The sequence below is a fragment of the Podarcis tiliguerta genome, assembly GCF_965153285.1.
Source record: "Podarcis tiliguerta genome assembly, chromosome: 1".
Classification (NCBI taxonomy): Eukaryota; Metazoa; Chordata; class Lepidosauria; order Squamata; family Lacertidae; genus Podarcis; species Podarcis tiliguerta.
In genome coordinates, this window is record NC_139534.1 from 17,974,386 (window position 1) to 17,999,289 (window position 24,904).

General features: G+C 44.6%; 1 protein-coding gene across 1 annotated transcript in view; it reads right to left on the reverse strand.

Moving 5' to 3' along the window:
* Nucleotides 1-24,904, reverse strand: part of PMS1 (PMS1 homolog 1, mismatch repair system component) — a 47,773-nt gene that overhangs the window by 16,585 nt on the left and 6,284 nt on the right. Inside the window, exons 4-5 of the mRNA XM_083408039.1 lie at nt 23,500-23,602; nt 17,638-17,801 (exon numbers count right to left, since the gene is read on the reverse strand). Coding sequence (XP_083264165.1) covers nt 17,638-17,801; nt 23,500-23,602 — 267 coding nt within the window. The remainder of the gene's footprint in view (nt 1-17,637; nt 17,802-23,499; nt 23,603-24,904) is intronic.

Here is a 24,904-nt window from a genome sequence, read left to right on the forward strand (position 1 = left end):
GTCTAAACCACTGAGCCTCTTGGGCTTGCCGATTGGAAGGTTGGCAGTTCAAATCCCTGTGATGGGGTGAGCTCCTGTTGCTCGGTCCCAGCTCCTGCCAGCCTAGCAGTCTGAAAGCATGCCAGTGCAAGTAGATAAACAGGTACCACTGTGGCGGGAAGGTAAACGGCGTTTCCATTCGCTCTGGTTTCTGTCACGGTGTCCCGTTGTGCCAGAAGCGGTTTAGTCATGCTGGCTACATCACCCGGAAAGCTGTCTGTGGACAAGCGCCAGCTCCCTCAGCCTGAAAGCGACATGAGCGCCGCAACCTCATAGTCGCTTTTGACTGGACTTAACCGTCCAGGGGTCCTTTACCTTTACCTCGTTATAATCCTGTTCAAAATAGGCACTTTCCATCAAACTTTAAAATGCTCAATTAACCTACCACAGCAGAGAGAACAGAAAATGGCCTTTATCTAGATATGCACATCCTCAAAAGGCTGCTTACTGTAGTATGTTCCATTCACAGCAGCAGTTACGGTGGTACCTCTGGTTACGAACTGAATTCGTTCCGGAGGTCCATTCTTAACCTGAAACTATTCTTAACCTGAGGTACCACTATAGCTAATGGGGCCTCTCGCTGCCGCCACGCGATTTCTGTTCTCATCCTGAGGTAAAGTTCTTAACCCAAGGTACTACTTCCAGGTTAGCGGAGTCTGTAACCCGAAGTGTTTGTAACCTCAGGTACCACTGTATTAGCTACGGCTCTGCACTTGTACCCACACTCAGAGATGGATTGGAAAATTACACCCGGATTCAGGAGCAACACAACTATATTATGTTCAGAGGTCCGCAAATTCAATGGGGTTGGCAATAGTTGCATCTACGGAGTCTAGTGGACCTGATCAATCCAAGCAGTTTTCCTGCATGTAGCACCGTCCAGAATATACACGAAGGACAAACTTCTGGTTCTGTTATTTCTGCCCCCTGCCCAATGCAATGGCATCTAAAAGCTGACTTCAGTATGCAAATGCAGTACTGCACGTAGAATCACAGAACTGTTGTGCTAGAAGGGAACTACGACATGGGGCCAAAATCCACAGCCCTGAGATTAAAAGTCTATGTTCTACAGACTGCGGAGAAGCTAAATATCCTCTGAAAGTATCTTTCCCAGACCTACATTCCCCGTAATGTGACTGCAAACAGTGCCTAAGAAATCAGCCAGGGACCCAAACACTATTTCCCCCAAAATTGTGGAATTGTTGTTTGTAGAGACACTTTCAAAAGTTTTTCACTTTTCTGATTGGGTCTAGCTTCTTCCAACAAAGCAGTTTTTTAATAGCATTTTTAAAAAGAGAGAGGTTATATTTGCAAGGCATTGTTTTCACTTGTTTTGTTAAAAAGTATTTTTTAAAACATTTAAAGCAAATGATTACATCTAGACCAAGACACTTTTGACACAACTGATATAAACATCACGGTGCTTATTTTAGCTTCTATCAATGTGACGCCGCAGATATAAATCTTAGTTGCTGATTAATGCAAGGATGTTATTACATTGCCTGACCTGCTGAATGTCTGATATACATAACTCTTCAAAAGATCAGTTAAAAAAAGTTTTAAGAGAGCTCTGGAACATGAGAACTTACTAAATGCAAAGTTTGTAAAAGCAGGTAACAGCTAATCACCGGAGGAATTTCTTATTTACTTTTCCTTAGGAACTGGAATCAGTAGGGAAAACCTCCAAAACTGATTTTTAAAAAAATCAAATGCACCAAGCCCAAAAAGCCTTGTTAACTTTTACACATCTTTACTTCTAAAAGCAACTTGATTTCCCAAGCAAGCTTCCTTGCACTACTTTATAATCTTGATTATACTCCGAAATCGTGCTATAAATATATCACACACCCCCATGTATTTTCTAGGTCACATAAACCTGGGGCCTAGGATGAGCCAAGAAAGAATATGACTCTGGGCAGTATGATGACACTGCGAAAGTACCCTATCAAAATATATTATTACATACAGACCATCTTAGGTTTTGACAGAGCTGGCCAAATATATCTCGACTCCTCTCTGTTTCATTGAAGAGTACTGCATGAATCGAAAGACTACGAAGTCTTTGACATCGCTTTTGCCCTGATCTGTTCTATGTGGGGTGCTGGAGAACCAGCCCACCTTACACAGAACAAATGCCTGCTAGACCTATTTGAATGATACTGCTTCCTATGGGCTGCCACTGAGAAAATTTGCTTTAAAAAAAAAAACCACAGAGAGAGGTGATCCCAGGGCTGGTGAACTCCCACGATACAAACCAGTAATGTTCCATTTTCCTCCACCCCTTGAAAACATTTGCTGTTTCAAAGTACGTTTTATAAGCTGCCAATTAGTTAACAGCATAAACTGTTTTGCACTTGTTTGACATATCAAAGTTATTTGTCTGTCCCTTTTCAATCTAGAAGAGAATAACCTAACTATATTTTGTAGGCACTGCACTCTTCCTTCCTGGATTAAGGAGACTAAAATAATAACAAGAGAGGAGATAAAGAAATAGTATATTTACAAGCAGGGCAAAAAAAGAGAGGTGCTTGCCATCTAGGACAACTGTGTCCTGGCGGAATTCAATTTTTGATCCTTAGATAAAGGTAAAGGGGCCCCTGACCATTAGGTCCAGTTGTGACCGACTCTGGGGTTGCGGCGCTCATCTCGCTTTATTGGCCTAGGGAGCCGGCGTACAGCTTCCGGGTCATGTGGCCAGCATGACTAAGCCGCTTCTGGCGAACCAGAGCAGCACAGAAACACTGTTTACCTTCCTGCCGGAGCGGTACCTGTTTATCGACTTGCACTTTGACATGCTTTCGAACTGCTAGGTTGGCAGGAGCAGGGACTGAGCAACAGGAGCTCACCCCGTTGCGGGGATTTGAACCGCCAACCTTCTGATCGGCAAGTCCTAGGCTCTGTGGTTTAACCCACAGCGCCACCCGGGTCCCGGTTTAGCTCCATAAGTAGATGCCAACATTGTAAAACAAAATCTTAGAGATGAGCATGGAAGTTCCTCTCAAAACAGACACAACTTCACACTTGTGAAAAGGAGGATGTCTTGTGGTGAATGAACTATTTTTATGCTGATGCTTATTTCTGATAGAATGTAGTGTTGGAAATGACCTCAAGAGTCGTCCAGTCCAGTCCTCTGCAATGCACGGATCACAATTAAGGAATCCCTGACAGATGGTTATCCAACCTTTGCTTAAAAACTTTCATAGAAGGAGCGTCCAAGGCAGACTTTCCAAGGTAGACCATTCCACTGTTTTGACAGCTCTTACTGTCAGAAAGTTCTTTCTAATGTTTAGTCAGAATCTCATTTCTTGTCATTTGAATCCATTGGTCCAGGTCCTACTCTCTGGAGCAGTAGAAAACAAGCTTGCTCCATCTTCCATGTGGCAGCCCTTCAGTTATTTTAAGATGGCTACCACCTCTCAGTCTTCTCCAAGCTAAACATACCCAACTCCCTCAACTGCCCTTCGTAAGACTTTGTTTCCAGGTGTCCTGGTTGTCTTAATATCATCATCATCAATCTTTATTACGGTCCAGAGACCCAACAAAGCATTACAAATTAATACAGAGTTCATACAGCCTGCCTCCAGGTTAATCAAGCACTTTGCTTGGAATATAGGGCTCATTTGTTCTTGCAACCACCGATAAAAACTTTGCCACTGCCAACGTTCTAGCTTTTGCTGGTCTTCCAGTATATCTTAATATAATTTTTAGATAAGCCTTGTGATTTGAGTACACATCCTTTGTGAACCACCCAGAACACATTTTTTAATAGGTGGCATAAATATATAATAATAATACAAAAAATTGGAAAGAAAAGAGAAAAATGGGAACCAATTATGACGCCTGCAAGGAATTTGCAAGTACCAGAATCATGCTCTGAAGAAGCAAAAACTGATATAATATTAGAAAAACCCATATTAAAAACAAAAGCATATACAAAGGCCTAGTTCACATGTAACACAAAATCGAAGTATGGTTTACCATGAACAGGCAAGCTTACTCATGCACAGGAAAACAACTGTCAACGAGTCTCCTCTTCCCTCTCTTCTGCTGCCATGTTCGCAAAAGCTGAGCCATAGTTTACTTAAGTGCTATATCCAAACCTGGATGTATGGTTTGTCTCACTACAAGCAAGTTTGGACACAACACTAGGGCAAACCATGGCTTAGCTCATGGTTGCATGGCAGTACCAAGAGCTGGGAAGGAGCAAACCAGCTGCAATTTTCTCCATGTGCACCAGCACGCTTGCTTGTTCCCAATAAGTCAAAAAGTTTGGCTTAGTGTTAGGTGCATACCAGGCCACTGAGGCAATGCTAACTGTTCAGTACTGAATGACAGAATAGAATCTATTCTCGTTTCTTTATATTACTTGCACAACTTGCACAACTCAGTTTTCGTTGCCTATCAAGTGTTTGTTTCCATAGAACAGATGAGCCAGTTAAGATTCCTACAGAATCTTAACTGGTTCATCTGTTCTATGGAAACAAACACTTGATAGGCAATGAAAACTGAGTTGTGATCTGTGGCAATGGCCGGGTATCAAGTAGCACTAAGCCATGGTTTAGTGGACAACCCTCAGTGAGACAGAAAACATCAGGGTTGCATGTTCTTCCTTCCCCTTCTTCCTCCTATATAAATGAGGAGGACCTTCTGCCAAAATTACCTCCAGTTTCAAAGAATCATGGTTTAATAGTGGGTTAACGAAGAATCCTGGTTTAAAACGAACCATGTTTAGTTACTAAGCCCAAGTTACGAATCACAGGTTATAAAGCTAGCTTAATTATTATTTGTTTGAAACCAGGATTCTTGGTTTGTACACAACAAACAAAGTGTCCTTGAAACTCAAAGTAATCTTCACAGAAAGCAGAGGGAAGGGATTGTGTGCAAGAACACTTTGCATAGGCTCCCCGAGGCTTCTCTATGTAGTGCTAACGTTTACCTGCTAAACCATGGTTAGCAATACAGTGGTACCTTGGTTTGCATACGTCTTGGTTTGCATACGTTTTGGATTACAAACACGTCAAACCCGGAAGTGTGTGTCCCAGTTTTTTGGATTACAACCCCCCCCCTTTTTTTTTTTGATTACGAACAAATTTCTTTTGGAGGCCCCACTGGCGAAAGCACACCTTGGGTTACAACCTGTTTTGGTTTACAAACAGACCTCTGGAACGGATTAGGGTTGTAAACCAAAGTACCACTGTATGTGTAAACAAGCTCAATGTCCTATAAATTGAGAAAACAATTATAGAAGAGGCTGTGTTAATATCTCCTGCTAGGCCTAATTCATTTGTTAGTTTTCTCCCCAGACAGAAAAATCTAGCTTTTCCCATGCAGTAAATCTATCCCAGGTAAACATCACGCTAGTGCATAGAAAATTGCATCATGCATTCATACTTTTCTCCAGAGGGGAGATGAATTACTCTGCATATCTGAAGAAACCTTGGAAGTGTAAGAAGAGAAAGCACAGCTCGTTCGCTTATTCATTATGTAAAATGTGTCTTCCCTTTAATTATGTCACAATTCATGGAATTCTCCTGGAGCGGGTGGTCTAAAACACTGAGCCACTTGGGCGTGCCGATTGGAAGGTCATCAGTTTGAATCCCTGTGAGGGAGTGAGCTCCCGTTGCTTGTCCCAGCTCCTGCAGTTCGAAAGCTTGCCAGTGCAAGTAGATAAATAGGTACCACTGTGGCAGGAAGCTAAACAGCGCTTCCGTGTGCTCTGGTTTCCGTCATTGTGTCCCGCTGCACCAGAAGTGGGTTAGTCATGCTGGCCACATGACCCAGAAAGTTCTCTGTAGACAAACGTCGGCTCCCTCAGCCCAAAAGTGAGATGAGCACCGCAACCCCATGGTCGCCTTTGACTCCACTTAACCGTCCAGGGGTCATTTACCTTTACTTTTTACCTCATGGAATTCTATACTTGTTCAAGAAAAACCAATTTGTTTTAGGATATGTATGCTACTACTGAACACAAACATGGAAGATCAACTGTTTCCTCTCCCTTAAGGAAATGATTTTGGCAGTCATTCTATCTCCACATAGATCATTGTCCCGCGAGTGGTTCCACAGAAGACGAACGAACGTTTGCAAAGACTTTTTTTTGTATGGCTTACTTCGTCCTGTAGGCCCATTATGCAAATACAAAAATTTGTACGAACGCTGAACCCTCCTCAACCTGCAAGGAGTTCCAGTGTAAAAATACCTCCACACATTTATGTGGGGGGGGGGGGGGGAGAGACCACTGTTTCTAGCCAAGGTAGTCTGCTTCAGGGCCCAGGATCTGGCCTACAGGCTTGCCAGATGGCCTCCCCTATTTCAAAGAGCCTAACTTTAGAATCCTGTGTTAAAAAGTTACAAGCAGATGCAGCCATGTGTAGTACTGAAAGCTAATGCCGGGTGAAAAATAATACCTCCATCAGGAGTTTGCTTGGTCCTACAGAAGCACTGCAAGTACTTGTAAATTCCAGAGATAAGGAATTCTGCACCCTCAATTAACAAGCAGTGGTTGCTTTTTAAAAAAATTATTTGTTGTTTACCTGAATGGTACTCAATTATAAATCCCAGCTCTCTGAAGAGTGCATTACTAATCAGGTGAGCCACATTTTATTCTTTATGGACACCTTCTCAGCATCACCCGCACTCTCTTGCAGGCCTCGGGAAGATCTGTTTTCTATTAGATTTCCCCACTGTCAGTCTTCAGGGCAAATTCTGTCAACATTGTCATACTCAAATTTCTCCTTGCTCATCTAAACCTTTCCTCTCAAAGGGGGAGGTATTCTGGGGCAGCAGGTGACGGAGAAGCCTTTGGCAGGGTAGCTAGCTACTGAAAGGGACTGCCAAAAATCTGAAAATGAAGTGTTGTGAGAGTACTGAGCCTCCAGACAGCGAGCTCTTCCCTCTAGCGAAGTTTAGCAAAAAAAAACCCCAACCATACAAATCTTAGCACGGAAACTATGAGTCCCTTGTTCCACCGTGTATGAAACAGATTGAAGAACACGACACGCAAAAGGTTTCCCTCCACAAGTCCGCTTGTTTGAGTTATCTAAATACATTTCTTATTTTGAACAGTGAAGCATCTTGCAGCATCTTAAAAGACTAACAGTCTTTCGGCGGCATTAGCTTTCATGGACTAAAGACCACCACCAGCCCTCGGATGCACAAAGAGTTTTGCTTAGTTAGCAGATAATATATTAAATAATGCATCTATGGGCTTACAGCGGCGAATTGTAAACAAGTCATGAAATGCAAAAGACGCAGTCTGACAAGTCTATGCAAGCATCTCAAATCTACAAAGAAGTGTGACAGAAAGTCCAATAATTTCTCCTTTACAGACATGTGCATATACCGTATTTTTTCCGTGTATAACACGCCCCCATGACCCCTATTTTGGGGGTCACCAAAGTTGTTGCCCAAAGTTGTTGAGCTTTTTTGGGGAGGAGATTGCCCAGAGTTGCTGAGCTTTGGTTTTTTTTTGGGGGGGGGGGGAGATCGCCGACCACCAATCGTCTGCACACTCGCAGCAAAAAAGACCACCTGCCCACTCAACGCAACCACAGCCAGTCATCAGCAGACCTTGCCGCAGCAGCAAATCACACAACCAATCGCTGCTGCAAATCTCCTGATGCCACCAATCGCCCGTCACACCTCTGCTTTCCGTGTAGAAGATGACCCACAATTTCTGCCAATTATTATGTATCTGCCACTGAAGATCATACAGTTCAAAAGCAGGTTGTATTGTTAGGTGTCAGGTTTCATTCTTCTGATAAGATGAAGAAGATTTTATTACAGTGGTACCTCGGGTTAAGTACTTAATTCGTTTCGGAGGTCCGTACTTAACCTGAAACTGTTCTTAACCTGAAGCACTACTCTAGCTAATGGGGCCTCCCGCTGCCGCCGCGCCGCCAGAGCCGGATTTCTGTTCTCATCCTGAAGCAAAGTTCTTAACCTGAAGCACTATTTCTGGGTTAGAGGAGTGTGTAACCTGAAGCGTATGTAACCTGAAGGGTATGTAACCCGAGATACCACTGTAGTATTATTATTATTATTATTATTATTATTATTATTATCTCAGCCGGCACAGCATGAGACTCTTTTAATTTCAGGGTTGTGGGTTTGAGCCCGACACTGAGCAAAATATTCCCACACTGCAGGGGGTTTGGAATATATGAGCCTTGTGGCCCCTTTCCAACTCTATAATTCTACAACTTTTAGTGGAATTGCCCGAGAAAAAGAACAGTATGGCCCAAGCTGAAATTCCAAATGGTGAATGTCTGAACCCAGCCCATTTAGATGCTTTGCGCTCTAACCTAAGTGACCAAGGAAATACTGCCCTGGTCCATTTGTCTTTTTAAAAAACATTTCCTGAATGTCCCAAAATAACTCTGTAGCTGAAAACAGGCAAGAGATGTGTGCAGATTCACATTAGCCTATACATGGTGTGCATCTGTGGGAGGGAGAAACAATTTGGACCCCTTCAGAATAGGATCCAATAAAATCAGAAAGAACAGGAAAAATGCTGAGGGGCAGGGTAGTTTGCTGCTTGCATTTTCCTGCACAAAGGGGGAAGAAGAACTCATGTCAAGCATACTGATTGGTTTTTTTCAAATGGGCAGCCAGCACAGCAACGGAGCTTTGCCTCAACCACTTTGAGAGCAACTGTTTTGTTTTCTGGGGGAGCAATGGAGGACAGATCTTGGTGTCCAGCAGTGACACTGCAAGGCAAGCAAGCAGTAAAACGAAGGCGTCATTGGACGTTTCTGCAGCTCCCTCCGGTTCTCCTGGACACCGATGGAAAGCGAGTCCGCTCCCTTTCGCAAAATTGTAAAACACACTCACAGGACTCTAATCTACACAGTCCCTGCCCGTAATGTCTGACTATGACCTATAAGACCTGAAGACAAGAATTTCAACAGGTACCGCATACTATATATGCGAGCAGCTGATACCACATTTCTGCTATAAATGATGTGCTGTCATCTGAAAAATGCAATGGATGAGAAACTAGATGACTCAAGGAATTGGTAACATGATACAAAACATTCCACCTTTAGGTCAGCACTTCAAATTCAACCTGTTTTTTGGGTGGGGGTGGGGGGAGTTGTTACATCGAATATTGAACAGCTGGGAGAGTAAGATGAGTTGGTCTCAGTCATTTCCTAGTAGACAGGTGTCCATCTCTCGCACATTTACTAACCAATCAATAAGTTCTTTTCTGGTTCTATTAAACATGCTCCCTTTCTCCTTTTTCACATGGGTATGCACAGGTCTTTTTTTCTTACGCAAAACATTTCCCTCCATTCATACTGCCTTAGAAGGGACCTTTGCAGAGCAAGTTCCAAGGCAGAAAGGAGAAGAAGAAGAAGAGTTTGGATTTGATATCCCGCCTTTCACTCCCCTTCAGGAGTCTCAAAGCGGCTAAGATTCTCCTTTCTCCTTTCCCTTCCTCCCCCACAACAAACACTCTGTGAGGTGAGTGGGGCTGAGAGACTTCAGAGAAGTGTGACTGGCCCAAGGTCACCCAGCAGCTGCATGTGGAGGAGCGGAGACGCGAACCCGGTTCCCCAGATTACGAGACTACCGCTCTTAACCACTACACCACACTAGCTATTAAAGGAGGATGAACTATCCCAGAAGGACCATGACATGTCCCCCACCAGAGGTACTACCCTTCCCCTAACACCCCATACACCTGGTAGGACGTGGGTGGCGCTGTGGTCTAAACCGCTAAGCCTCCTGGGCTTGCCGATTGGAAGGTTGGCGGTTCGAATCCCCACAACGGGGTGAGCTCCCGTTGGCTCTGTCCCAGCTCCTGCAACCTAGCAGTTCAAAAGCACGTCAAAGTGCAAGTACGGTGTTACCTCAGGTTACAGACGCTTCAGGTTACAGACTCTGCTAACCCAGAAATAGTACCTCAGGTTAAGAACTTTGCTTCACGATGAGAACAGAAATCGTGCAGCGGCAGCGCAGCAGCAGCAGCGGGAGGCCCCATTAGCTAAAGTGGTGCTTCAGGTTAAGAACGGACCTCCAGAACAAATTAAGTTCTTAACCACTGTAGATAAATAGGTACCGCTCCGGCAGGAAGGTAAACGGCATTTCCGTGCGCTCTGGTTTCCGTCACGGTGTTCTGTTGCGCCAGAGGCGGTTTAGTCATGTTGGCCACATGACCTGGAAAGCTGTCTGCGGACAAATGCCAGCTCCCTCTGCCTGAAAGCGAGATGAGCGCCGCAACCCCAGTCTCCTTTGACTGGACTTAACTGTCTTGGGGTCCTTCACCTTTTACCTGGTAAACACAGGCAACAGGAGCTCAAACCTTCCAGCTACCAAGTGGTCTAATTTATTTCCCGAAGATGTTTTACTGCAAAATGTGAGCAGGTTGGCACAGGCGACAGCTCATTATCACTCTCCAAGTTGCCTCTACAACTGTTAGCGCTTCCTAGGTAGCAACACAATCTCGTATTATTTTCAGTGCTATTTCTGAAGTGTTACAAATAGCTGGAATGGAATTATCAATTAGAGTTTGTGCTATGTGTGCTATATATAGTATTTCCTTACACCAGATTAAAGAATTCTGCAGACAGAAGATTTGAGACGGACTGACGGAAGTTACTTCCATGCTGCCCTTCACTACAACGGTCACAAGACAACAAAATAAATACCTAAAAAAAACATTAGAACTAAAATGCCTACATAGCTAATATAGTAGATGTGCATAAATTATTCCTAAGATTTTAAATAGCAAAGAATTTGAAGCTATCTTTACCAAAAGACCAATGAGAGAGCTCAGATTTCAAGGTGAAATTAGTCGCTTCCAGGTATCTAGAATATGGCAAGCTTTTTTTTTTTAAACATTCTTTAATTCTTGCCTTTTAAACACCCAATAGTCTCAACTTTCTGTTGTTCACAAGAACATCAATTTTTTTAAAAAAAACAACAACAAACTAACTAACAAATACTTCAGTAAATTATCTGCCTGTGGCCACCTCAATATTCAGTTGGCTTTCAAGGAACATGGTGACGAAAGAGGGAAAATACCTCTTTCTAACATAACCATACTGGCAGGAGTATCAACATTATCAGCATTCAAAGAATGTCTTGGCAGGATAAACCTTCATAAACACATGAGGCACAAGCTAATCCAAGTTGTCAAAATAGCAATAGTCCCGTCAAGGGTTGATCTGTTAAGCAAGCCATTATTTACTGCTAATGCAAACAAAACATTTCAAACAAAAACAAAACAAAATATCATCCTAACTTTGTAAAGGGCAGCGATCAGGAAACTTCCAAGTAGACCGCTAAGCCTATATATCCACTTTTGTCTGGAAATAAATAAATAAAATGTCAGCATGTGGCAACACCGATTGATTGTGCAAAAATATAAAGTCTTCATTGAACACGTAAACCAAACAGACGGTTCTTTCAGTACGAGACAATAAAATGTCAAGAAATGAAAGAGGTAACTTGACTGATACTGTTTGGCAACACAGAAAATGAGCAGGGGGGTTTGAAAAGAACCAAGAGGTTTGGTAATTTTCTTGTCGTTATTTTCAGCGTGTTATAAAATACACCTACTCAGTGCTTTTTTTTCTGGGAGGAACGCAGGGGTACGCATACCGCTAAACATTTTGTGAATCTAAGTTTGGCCTCATTGTAGGGCAGTATTTCAATAGGAGTAGGAAAAAAACCACTAAATCTACTTATTTGCATTGAGCTCAGATGCCACTGTATGATTAGACACCCAAAAAGAGACTTTCTTACCAGAATATCTTTGACCACAGGATGGGGGTGGGAAATCCTTTTAAAAGAGCTGTGATAAATTTTCACAGTCGTTATAGGGATGGGTCTAAAGGCGTGATGTTTGAGCACAGCAGAAAGGCACTTTTGGTCACACAAAGGAACCCCCCAAATTCTTCCATGCCATTCTCATTCTTCAAAACCCACAAGGTTTTCGTGGGGAGCCTCCCTATTTAAGGAAGGATTCCCTCACGCTTCTCTCATAACGCTTCAACAAGTGAATTTCTTAATTTTCTTCACACAATCACTAAGTTTTGGGGCTAAAGCAGGGGTCGGCAAGGTTTACCGGCCATGGGCTGGATCAGTCCCACAGAGATCGTCCGGGGGCTGGACTGGGGCAGTATGATGCCAAAAATTGCATCTGCGCATGTCCGGATGCCAGAAATTGCTTCTGCACATGCCCAGATGCCAAAAATTGCACCTGCGCAGAAGCGATTTCCGGCGTCTGGACATGTGCAGATGCGAATTTCGGTATCTGTGCGCGCGCAGACGCGATTTCCGGCGCTGCTCAGCGAGTCCCCGCGCCGTGCTGGTTTAGCGCAGTGCACAGGGGATTTGCTGAGCGGGCAGCTTGGTTCGGGGGCGGTTTGTGGGCCGGTAAAACGGTCTTCATGGGCCGTTTCTGGCTCATGGGTCGCACGTTGCCGACCCCTGGGTTTCTACTATGCTACCACCTCAGTGCCCATTACCTGAAAATACTTTATGCTACCTGTTTCACCTCATAATTTATCTCATAAGCCATTTCTTCCTGCTCTTTAGTTTTTAGAAGCTGCCTCCCCGAGCTCACGGGACTCTTCTGTTGCAATCATGGACAAGACACAACACATGAAGCCAATCAATAATCAATACACAAAGGCTGCTCAACATAATCACTTATTCTTGCCTGGAATTTGAGCTTACTGCTAGTGGCATTTTTCTGTATCCCTCACAGCTCCTGTGGCCCACAACGGAATTATTTACTGCACACAAAACTTCCTAACACAGTCGTACCTTGGTTCTCGAACGGAATCCGTTCTGGAAATCCGTTCGACTTCCGAAAACGTTCGGAAACCAAGGCGCGGCTTCTGATAGGCTGCAGGAGCGTCCTGCACTCAACTGGAAGCCGCGGAAGCCACGTCGGACGTTCAGCTTCCCCCAAAAGTTCGCAAACCGGAACACTTGCTTCCGGGCTTGCGGCATTTGGGAGCCCAAATGTTCGAGTCGCAAGGCGTTTGAGAACCAAAGTATATGAAAAATGAGGCTGGTTTTAATCATGAGAATCCAAAGATTGAGGTCTGTGCACCTGCTGATTCTCCCAATAGCACCCTCTCAACCTTTACAGATTCCTTGGCCTTCAGGATAGGCTTTTAGGCGGCACACCTGTCTCAATATATATATATATGCACAATATATATATATATGTACTGGCTAATGAAGAGGCCAATGGATTCTAGTGATTTGTTTTTGCCTTGTTCCCACTCATGCTGTAGCTAATGATTGCCCTCTAGTGCTGAAAAGTCTCAAGGGCAATGCTTTGAATACTAACAGCTGCCCTGTCAAAAGTTCCAATTTAACACTTAGAAATGCAATTCTCACTACAGAGAGCTGAATTCATATTATGTGGCTTTTTGCTTAGGCCCTGTTACAGAATCTCTTGACCTGTGAAAACATTTTGAGTCTTAGTACTTTGCTGCAAATCATTGTTTGAAAACATTCCTTCCTACTGGTTCTTGATTTATATAGGCTTTCCCTCGTTATAAATATATTTGGACAAGGATTGTTATAGATAGCTTGTTTTAGTCTCAACATTTTAGAAGGATGCGATTCTGCAAGATTATCATGAAGGTTATGGCTGTATCCGATACTCCCTGGTTTAATTTTTTGAGCTGAAATGGTGAACATGGATATTTTTGTTAAGTCATTTCCCTAAAATGTCTCAATTGGGAAAATATTTACCTTATTCCAATAGAGTTCACTTCAATTGTTTCCCCCCGCTGGTGCAGACACATTCTCACCCTTTAAATACGAATAAATATTTTCTCTTTGTCCACGATTAATTACCATTGTTCACACATCGGATGACATTACACAACTACTCAGGTGAGTTAAACAAATTCAATAAGAGCAAGCGCAAAGCCACCAAAGTAAATGAACAAGTGGTGATTTTCACAAGCTGTGACACCCCCCCCCCCAAAGAAATCACTTGGGGTGAGTCAACACTACAGAAAAATCCCCAAACAATTATGAGTAGCTGTACTCTGTCTTAAAAGACCCCTTGGCTCTCAATAAACATGTACAATGTCTTACCCCCACAGACAGGATTTCTTATTATAAATAACTCTGATTTACTCATACAGAAATCAAACAAGAGTGGGGAAAAATAAGAGTCTCTCGTCTTGAATTTAACTACTTACCTGGTCCCCATTGACAACGAGGAATTCAATGCAGGCATCTACTTTTACAAAATTGTAGCAGCTCGTATAACCGCTTAAGAGATTTTAAAAAAATATTAAGCGGTTTATAAATTTTAAAATAAATAAATAAAAAGAACATAGGTAAAGGGACCCCTGACCATTAGGTCCAGTCATGGTCGACTCTGGGGTTGCGGCGCTAATCTCACTTTATTGGCCGAGGGACCCGGCGTACAGCTTTCGGGTCATGTGGCCAGCAGGACTAAGCCGCTTCTGGAGAACCAGAGCAGCGCACGGAAATGCCATTTACCTTCCCACCGGAGCGGTACCTATTTATCTACTTGCACTTTGACGTGCTTTCGAACTGCTAGGTTGGCAGGAGCAGGGACCGAGCAACGGGAGCTCACCCCGTCGCGGGGATTCGAACCGCCGACCTTCTAATCGGCAAGCCCTAGGCTCTGTGGTTTAGCCCACAGCGCTACCCGCGTCCCTAAAAAGAAAACAGAAGAACATAAATCCAAACTGGCTGCAGAGAAAGTGAAGCCCCGTGGCCTCTATAGTCAGCACAGAAATGGCAAAGGAGTGATATAGCAATCTGAACTTTTGCTACTAGCTTGCTGTGCACCATCACGCCCTGCTAGCCAATTAAAAAACAAAACCACACAACCCACCAGCTGCTGTGACTGCCACCCATTGACACTGCTGTGCTTCGGGGAGAACTCCTTTGTAAAGCATGAGGGCAGCCCGGCTGCTAGAGCTGGGCGATATCTGGTTTGCAACATCGTGATTTATCTGACATGAAATTCTACTCAATTTCGATCCAGAGCAGGACTCCAACATATAGTAAGCAGAGTAAAACCTTAAAATACATTGCAGGGTTCTCCCAAAATAGACCGGAAGCAATTGTATTTCATCCAGCAGAGCTTTGCTGCTACTGAAGGCAAATGAGCAGAATGGTCACAAATCCAATACATTCAGGATTGGCACTGTCCATAAGAAATCCAGTTGTGGCAGACTTAACTTAGGCTTACAATAACTTATAATAAGTCTAAACCTTAACACTAAGCAAACTATGTACAGAACCCCACACCAGAAGGAAAGAGAGACAGAAAGAAAAACCTGGATCCTTCTGGCCCTACTTTTGGCATGCCCTTGACAGAAGAGATAATAGAACCAGTTTAAGCCAGCTGCAAGGGACGCGGGTGGCGGTGGGTAAAAGTCTCAGCGCCTAGGGCTTGCCGATCGAAAGGTCGGCGGTTTGAATCCCCGCGGCAGGGTGCGCTCCCGTTGCTCGGTCCCAGCGCCTGCCAACCTAGCAGTTCGAAAGCACCCCTGGATGAAAGTAGATAAATAGGGACCGCTTACCAGCGGGAAGGTAAACGGCGTTTCCGTGTGCGGCTCTGGCTCGCCAGAGCAGCGATGTCACGCTGGCCACGTGACCCGGAAGTGTCTCCGGACAGCGCTGGGCCCCGGCCTCTTGAGTGAGATGGGTGCACAACCCTAGAGTCGGACATGACTGGCCCGTACGGGCAGAGGTACCTTTACCTTTTTAAGCCAGCTGCACTCAGCTTTTCTGAAGGAATAACCCAAACATCATCAAGTTGCTTTGACAAATTCAGCTTGACCATTAGGTGTCACTCTTGTCTTGGAAATAACAGTGCAGTTATTTCCAGGAAGGTTCTTTCCTCCAAACGCAAGATAGATCCAAGGATAGTTGTGGGTAACTTTTACCATTCTAGAATAAGATTATTTAAAACTTCACCAAAGCCCGGAAAGGTGACGGTCATGGACTACAGGTAGGACACCTCTACCTATTCAGAAATAACCCCTCCGAAAACACACCACCATCTCAATCCCCTTTTAAAAATGGTACCAAGTCTAAGAAATGCTTTGCACAGATTTGCAGAAAGTTAAGGACAGCAGCAGTGTATGAGCAGTGCATCATTTTCAGTTGCTTAGAGGTGTTTTGTTTTTTAACAAACAAAGCAGAATATAAATTTTGGATATTAAGGGAAGGGTAGCAGCGGCAACTCTTGGGCTCCATGATCACTGCAGATGGTGACAGCAGTCACGAAATTGAAAGACGCCTGCTCCTTGGGAGAAAGGCGATGGCAAACCTAGACAGTATCTTAAAAAGCAAAGACATCACCTTACCAACAAAGGTCCACATAGTTAAACCATGGTTTTCCCAGTAGTGATGTATGGAAGTGAGAGCTGGACCATAAAGAAGGCTGGTCGCCAAAGAATTGATGCTTTTGAATTCTGGTGCTGGAGGAGACTCTTGAGAGTCCCATGGACTGCAAGAAGATCAAACGTATCCATTCTTCAGGAAATCAGCCCTGAGTGCTCACTGGAAGGACAGATCCTGAAGCTGAGACTCCAGTACTTTGGCCACCTCATGAGAAGAGAAGACTCCCTGGAAAAGACCCTGATGTTGGGAAAGATGGAGGGCCCAAGGAGAAGGGGACGACAGAGGACGAGATGGTTGGACAGTGTTCTCGAAGCTACAAACATGAGTCTGACCAAACTGCGGGAGGCAGTGGAAGACAGGAGTGCCTGGCGTGCTCTGGTCCATGGGGTCACGAAGAGTCGGACACGACTAAACGACTAAACAACAACAACAAGAAGTAGCGGCAAATTCCTGGCAATAGTATGCTAGCATGAAGAATCACAACAGGTTAGGGAAACTCTTGAGTTGGCAGCAGCCCAGCAACAACTCGGATTGCCAAAGCTTGACCAAACGAGTAGTGCTAGATGTTAGGATATTTCCGTTCCACCTTAAAAGGGAGCAGGATGTTTGTGTCACAGCCTGCGTATTTCCTGTTTCACAGAATGTTTCTGTTATGTCTTTGCTTTCGTTTCCCTCTCTGTGCCGGAACACTGAAGCAGGCAGTCATGTTTTTCTTTGTTCTGATCAACACTAAATAAACTTGTAAATAATGCTCTCCTGAGTGCATCTTTCGCTGTGAATTATCTGCTGAGAGAGCGTGCATCGGCTCTGGAATGTGGCAAGCTATTTCAGGAGCTCGTGTCGCTAATTGCTGATACTGCGTGTCTATGGGAAATCAATGGACGTCCGGAGACGACGTGGAGTCATGATGGACTTTGTCTCCCTGGCAGTATCCCAACACTAGAGACCAAATGCAGCTGCATCTCCAGAGAGCCAATGAAATAGCCTTTCTCCCCTTTATTCCGGCCAGGATTGCAAGCCACCATCTCAAAATGGGGGCGATAGGTGCCCAAATGGGAAACCTTGCTGTGGTCAAGCTCTGCTGAAATCCTAAGGTGGCTAATTTAACTTTCTTTGGATTTGGGCCACGGAAATCTGACCGTATCTAAACTTTGGAGAACTCCAGGTTTGAAAAATACAACCGTAATGGTGGAGCCATCTTAGTCATTTCGAAGACAATGCGTTTGTTACCTTGTTGTGTGTAAACGTGATCCTCAGTTCTGGTTTTATGATGCCGTAGGCCATCAGAAGTTTCTGGATTTTTTTAATTTCTTCCTTACGTTTTTTATCTGTTGAGTAAAACTGCTTTCTCACAGGCAGATTCTTGAACAGCTTCAGAACAGTTACAGTTGTACCTACCAGAAGGAGAAGGGGGGAAAACCACAGAGTAAGATTAACTTGATATATGACGTAAGCCAAGATGACCAAGTGCTCATGGCTCTACCAATGTATGCTATTTCCCTCCCACTGGTACCCATATTAGTACAGTGGTACCTCGGGTTAAGAAGTTAATTTGTTCTGGAGGTCCGTTCTTAACCTGAAACCGTTCTTAACCTGAGGTACCACTTTAGCTAATGGGGCTTCCCGTTGCCACTGCACGATTTCTGTTGTCATCCTGAAGCAAAGTTCTTAACCCGAGGTACTAATTCTGGGTTAGCGGAGTCTGTAACCTGAAGCATCTGTAACCTGAAGTGTCTGTAACCCGAGGTACCGCTGTATTAGTATTAAAGGCAAAGGGACCCCCGACCATTAGGTCCAGTCGTGACCGACTCTGGGGTTGCGGTGCTCATCTCGCTTTATTGGCCGAGAGAGCTGGCGTACAGCTCCCAGGTCATGTGGCCAGCATGACTAAGCCGCTTCTGGCGAACCAGAGCAGCGCATGGAAATGCCCTTTACCTTCCCGCCAGAGTGGTATCTATTTATCTACTAGCACTTTGATGTGCTTTCGAACTGCTAGGTTGGCAGGAGCAAGGACCGAGCAACGGGAGCTCACCCCGTCGCGGGGATTCAAAACGCAGAGTATTAGTATTAGGGCTAAGCAAACATCTTAGCAAAGGCAGCATGACTGTCAGGATGCTGTCAGCGGCTCCCGGCTGGTCGCCCAGGAAAGGATAAAGACAAGGAAAAGTTTATTATAGTCCTTTATTTCAAACTTTACAGAGAGAGGCTATAGAACCCAGCATCTTGCATAATGGTGTTGTCCCGAATGCATCGCCATACCCCCCCGTCTCTCCCATTTCCTCATTCATCATTATCATCGCCTCCTCTACGGGTGCCCTCTGTCTTTGAGCTCTTTGCTCTCCTACTTCTAAGGCTCGCCGTGTTCTGGAAGATGGTGGGTCTGGAATGCTTTCTAGTGATAACGCCTCAGCCAGCTGCTCTGGCTCTCCCACAATTTCCCAACTTTCCCCCTCATCTACCTCTGAGCTGTGACCTCCCTCGACCCCCTGTTGTAATTCTATACTGTCTTCCTCTTCCTCTTCTCTAGAAGGGTCAGGATGGGGAGGCGGTCTCCACCAATCCTCCTCTGCCCAGTCCCTAACAACTGCATTCTCTAAACCAGTGCCCACCTACATGGTGCCTGCTCATTGCTGATGGACAACAATTTCCTCCATCCTTGACCAGGTTTAACAGGAGTCGTGGTACCTTCAGATATCGGACTACGTTGGCTTTCCCTGCTATAGACCAGGTCTCCTAGACTATGTAGCTATGTGCTTATCTTCGGGGGGATTTAATTGATGAGTGCTGTCAGAGGAAGCCCTGCGAAGGACTTTTGCTTGTGCAACAGGGCTACCTCCCACCCCACCCTACCCCCCAAAATTAGCTGTAGGCATTTGGAGAACCCCCAGAACAGCATGTGGAGGGGGGGGGGTAAGGGCTAGAGGCAAGAGAGGGGATCATTCCTTCTGGCAGTTTGAACATCTTTCCTTGACAGAACAATGATTTTAGCATGATGCTGAATTCCTTTGCAGGTATTCAACTGGGTCTTACTCAAGAGTTGATCCATTGGAATTAATGAACATAATTCAAGTTAAATAAATAAATAAATAAATTAAATAAATTATTATTTATACCCCACCCATCTCGCTGGGCTTCCCTACTCAATCTGGGTGGCTTCCAACCAAATATTAAAATACAGTAATACATCAAACATTAAAAGCTTCCCTAAACAGGGCTGCCTTCTGATGTCTTCTAAAAGTTTGGTAGTTGTTTTTCTCTCTGACATCTGGTGGGAGGGTGTTCCACAGGGCGGGAGCCACTACCGAGAAGGCCCTCTGCCTGGTTCCCTGTAACTTGGCTTCTTGCAGGGAGGGAACTGCCAGAAGGCCCTCGTAGCTGGACCTCACTATCTGGGCTGAATGATGGGGGTGGAGATGTTCCTTCAGATATACTGGACCAAGGGCATTTAGGGCTTTAAAGGTCAGCACCAACACTTTGAATTGTGCTCGGAAACGTACTGGGAGCCTATGGCGTAAATGGACCTATGCTGAGTAAAATTTAGTTGAATACCATCCTTTGTCTCCAGGTATGTTCAAATGACTTGACGCCACAAAGAGCTGTAGCATTTTGGACTGCAATTCTATATACACCTGGGAATAAGCCCCATTGAACCGTGTAGACACATATAGGGTTACACTGTCTCATATAATTAAATCTCATTATTTTTCATGTTAACGGCAAGCAACAATAATATGGAAAACTCTGTGATACGACTAAACTATTCAGAATGTAAAACAGATCTTATTAAAGAGATTATATGCTCATTTGAGATAAACGTTGCTCAAATTTGCTGAACCAAAAGGAAATACAATTAATATAGTAACTGATCTTGACTTGAATTTACATGTGCCCTTGTGCATGTCAAACATCTCATGCAAACCCCCCCCCCCCAATTCAATTTCTGTACAAGTTTCACTTACACATCTTAGGACCCAAAGCCTTATATATTTTACAAACCCCTATAAAAGTCAAATATAGATGCAAGTTGGCATCCCAACACCATGGCATAACCAAATGTTAAGTGCAATATCTAGGAACAGAGTGGCATAAAATCTACAAAATCCGTGATTAAATGCAATAATGTGCAATTATTTTAGAGTTTGGAAGATTTAAACCCCCCCCCCCTTTTATAAATATATAAAAAGGATATAAAAATGTCCTAATTTTCCAAAGCAGCAAACAACTTGCCAATCTTTAAAACTGCTGTATCAGGTGAAAATCTTTCAGGGAGGGGGGATGACATTTGCAATGCTAGAACAACACCCCAAAACATGATGCTATATAAGTGACTTTACAGTTAAGGTGCAAGCAGATACGACTGCACAAGTGTTTTATGATCAGAGTGATAACATATTTACAAGCAAAATGGGAGAGACACTATCATGTTTAACAAGAAGATTCTTAAGATTTAACTGCTCTGATTTCTGTTGAGGCGACTCTCCGCGCACCATGATTAAATTCCAGCATGGTACTCTATTTTACGAAGTACAGGCCGTACCAGCTTAAAAGTCCTACCCTTTATAGATGCAACGTATAAAGTTACATTTAGGATTGCACCATGGTGAGGTTTTCATTTGTTAAAAAGGTGACTCTACCAGCAATCAGCAATAAAATCAAAGTGGTGTGCCATCAAAACACACCTATTTAGATGTAGATTATGTAGTAGAAACACGATGACAAACGTTACATCTTTAGAGTATAATCCTGCCAGGTATTATTATTATTATTATTATTATTATTATACAATCATAGGAAATGAAATGATTGATGACTGATTGCTATTATCAGAATACATCTTATTAACTGAGATGCGCCTAGCTTACCCTGGGTAAAGGTAAAGGGACTCCTGACCGTTAGGTCCAGTCGCGGACGACTCTGGGGTTGCGGCGCTCATCTCACTTTACTGGCCGAGGGAGCCAGTGTGCAGCTTCTGGGTCATGTGGCCAGCATGTCTAAGCTGCTTCTGGTGAACCAGAGCAGCGCACGGAAACACCATTTACCTTCCCGCCGGAGCAGTACCTATTTATCTACTTGCACTGGCGTGCTTTCGAACTGCTAGGTTGGCAGGAGCAGGGACCGATCAACGGGAGCTCACCCCGTCGCGGGGATTTGAACCGCCGACCTTCTGATCAGCAAGCCCTAGGCTCTGTGGTTTAACCCACAGCACCACCTGCGTCCCTAAAAGCTAGTTGAGGGGGCACCCGGATTTTAAAATACGGTTTCACTCCTGTGCTTAAGTTGCACCGACTGAGGGGCTATGGGATACGGCAGAAGGCCCTCACGCCAGTGCCCTCTCTGCCAATGAAATCATAAGATACAATGCTACCACTACATGAGATATACAAGCACAAACTTATGGCAGCTAAACTGGCACAGCTCCACCAGCATGACAGACATGCCAGATTGGAGACATCTTTATGATTATGAATATGATTATTAAAATTTGCAAACTGCCTTAGACCTGCAGGTCTCAGGGTAGTTCACAAGATAGAATCGCAATGCAGTGGTACCTCAGGTTACAGACGCTTCAAGTTACAGACTCCGCTAACCCAGAAAGATTACCTCAGGTTAAGAACTTTGCTTCAGGATGAGAATAGAAATCATGCTCCGGTGGCACGGTGGCAGTGGGAGGCCCCTATAGCTAGGAGAGCCAGTGTGGTGTAGTGGTTAAGAGCGGTGGACTCATAATCTGGTGAACCGGGTTCAATTCCCCACTCCTCCACATGCAGCTGCTGGGTGACCTTGGGCCAGTCACACTTCTCTGAAGTCTCTCAGCCTCACTCACCTCACAGAGTGTGTGTTGTGGGGGAGAAAGGGAAAGGAGACTGTTAGCCGCTTTGAGACTCCTTAGGGTAGTGATAAAGCAGGATATCAAATCGAAACTCTTCTTCTTCTTCTCTTCTAAAGTGGTACCTCGGGTTAAGAACAGTTTCAGGTTAAGAACGGTCCTCCAGAACAAATTAAGTTCTTAACCCGAGGTACCACTGTATAAAAACACAAAAGACACAATGAAAATAATAAAAAAAGAAGAACCTAATATCCCCTCCTCCCCATCACATTTTAAAAGGGCATTGGATGTCAATCAGCCAAAGGCCTGGTGAAAGAGGAACGTTTCTGCCTGGTGCCTAACAGTGTATAATGAAAGTGCCAGGTGGACTTCACTGGGGAGAGCATTTCACAGATGGGGAGCCACTGCAGAAAAGGCCCGTTCTTGTTTTGCCACCCTCCAGACCTCACATGAAGAAGGGTCTCAGAAGATGATCTCAGAGTTCAGATAGGTTCAGTCAGATGGGCGGCATACAAATGTTGTTGTTGTTGTTACTACTACTACTGATACTACTACTACTACTATTATGACCATGATTATATGGGGAGAGGAGGTCCATGAGCAGTTTAGAAGACCCCTTCAAATACCGTATTGGCCTGAAGATAAGCCGCACCCGTAAATAAGCCTGCACCTTTAAAATTCAAGTGGTGAGAGAGAGAAAAAGTCAATACCCGGATATAAGCCGCTCCTTTAAAATTCCACAGGCACTCACACCCGTAAATGGCAAACATAAAAGAAAATCCTACAGGTACTAGAGAGGACCCGCAATTGAAAGCGATGAATGACATTAGAATTAACTGCACAACAGCATCAAGGTCGCAAATCGGCAACAAAACATTATTTTGTTCCGTTTTACCGTATGTATGTTTCAGCAGCGATGTTGTAAAAGCCAATTTTGGTAAGGTCGCGGATTTAAGCTGCACTTTTCACTTTTCACAGTTGGAATTTGGGGGGTAAAAAGTGTGGCTTATATTCAAGGCCAATACAGTATTGAAAATGGCCTGGGTTCAATTAACCCAGTGCAAGTGGAAGCCAGCCCAAGGGTTCCCACTAGGGCAACATAGTTCCCCCCCCCAATCTTCTCCCCCCGAAACCCCCGCCCAGCCCGCAATGAGAGGAGAGCAAAGGGACTGTTTTCTCTGGCCAGCCAAAACGCTCCTGCAGATGGAATGGCCCAAAGAGAGCGATACTGAATTCCTCCCCATAAATCCTGTTAACAGCCCTACCTTGTCCGAGATGAGACGGCTTTTGAGAAGTCACGTGACCGCTTCTATCCAACAGGTACTGGGTGCTGAAATCGTCAGAAGCGGTCTTGGTTGTAATCAGGACCTAGAAGCGGAAGGTGCTGGCGTCAAACGGAAGCTTCCAAAATCATTTGGTAGAGGCTGCTCATCTGCTCGCCAACCCCTGCTGCCATCTTCCCACATATTAATCGCCTTGAGCTTCCCCTTGGCTACCCCATACGACAACTCAGCTCACTTGTCCCCTGCCAATCCCAAAGCGATTTCTCTCTTCCATTTGCAGCCCCACTGTGCACCGGCTTTCACCTTCACGCCAATACCCATGTGCAATACTCTTTCTGTGCAACCCTCCTTGCACCCAAACCACTCTTATGGGTAGCTTCCTGTATGCTCCACTTCCTTCTCCCCCCCCCCCCACATTGCAGCTGCTACACCCCCTTCTCACCTTCTGCGTAGCTGTGAGGTCGCCCCCTACCTCCTCTTCTGCAGACCCTTTTATCTTCAAACCCAATCCCATGCCTCCTACTCCCTCTCCACCCCTCTCCATTTTCACCTTTACTCCTTTTTCCACTACCCTCCTCCTCAGTTTTCCTCAACTCTCCCTTACACGCTGATCACCCCCTATTTCCGTGTCTTATCTAGGGCTGGGCGAGACCTGCTTTTCAACCTCGCAATATGTCGCCAACCAAACGTCGCAATATACCGATATATCACCATGTCTGAGGTAAGGACAGAGCATTGGCTGGGCTTGTGGTTTTCCCCACATCGTGATTTTTGCTGGCGCCTGCTCTTGTGATTCGCTGCCTCTTGCGTGAGGCAGGAGGGGAGAGCTGAGCCGTTACGAGTTAATGGGGGAATCGAGAGAAGCCTTTTCTCACATTGTGTGTGTTATGCAAAAATCACGATTCACGATATATTGCCAGGTCAAAAATTACAAAACTGGCATCACAATATGGACTTCAAACCAGTTTTGGACAATACACTGATATAGCACCCCAGTCCCAGTCATATTCTCTCCGCTTTTGTGCAGCGCACATTTACACGCACACATTATCCTCTTTGCCCCTTTTCCGTCCTCCTCGCTCTCCCTTCCACACAAAACACCATACCCATTTCCTTGCCGCCGCCTCCTCTCCTTAATTAGCATCCTTTATGCACACACCATGTACTAATCTGTGCTACTTTATCAATAATAATAATAATAATAATAAATAAAAAATAAAATTACTTATACCCGATCCATCTGGCTGGACCTCCCCAGCCACTCTGGGCAGCTCCCAAAAGAATATTAAAAACATGATAAAGCATCAAACATTAAACACTTTCCTAAACTAGCTGCCTTCAGATGTCTTCTAAAAGTCAGATAGTTGTTTATTTCCTTGACATCTGG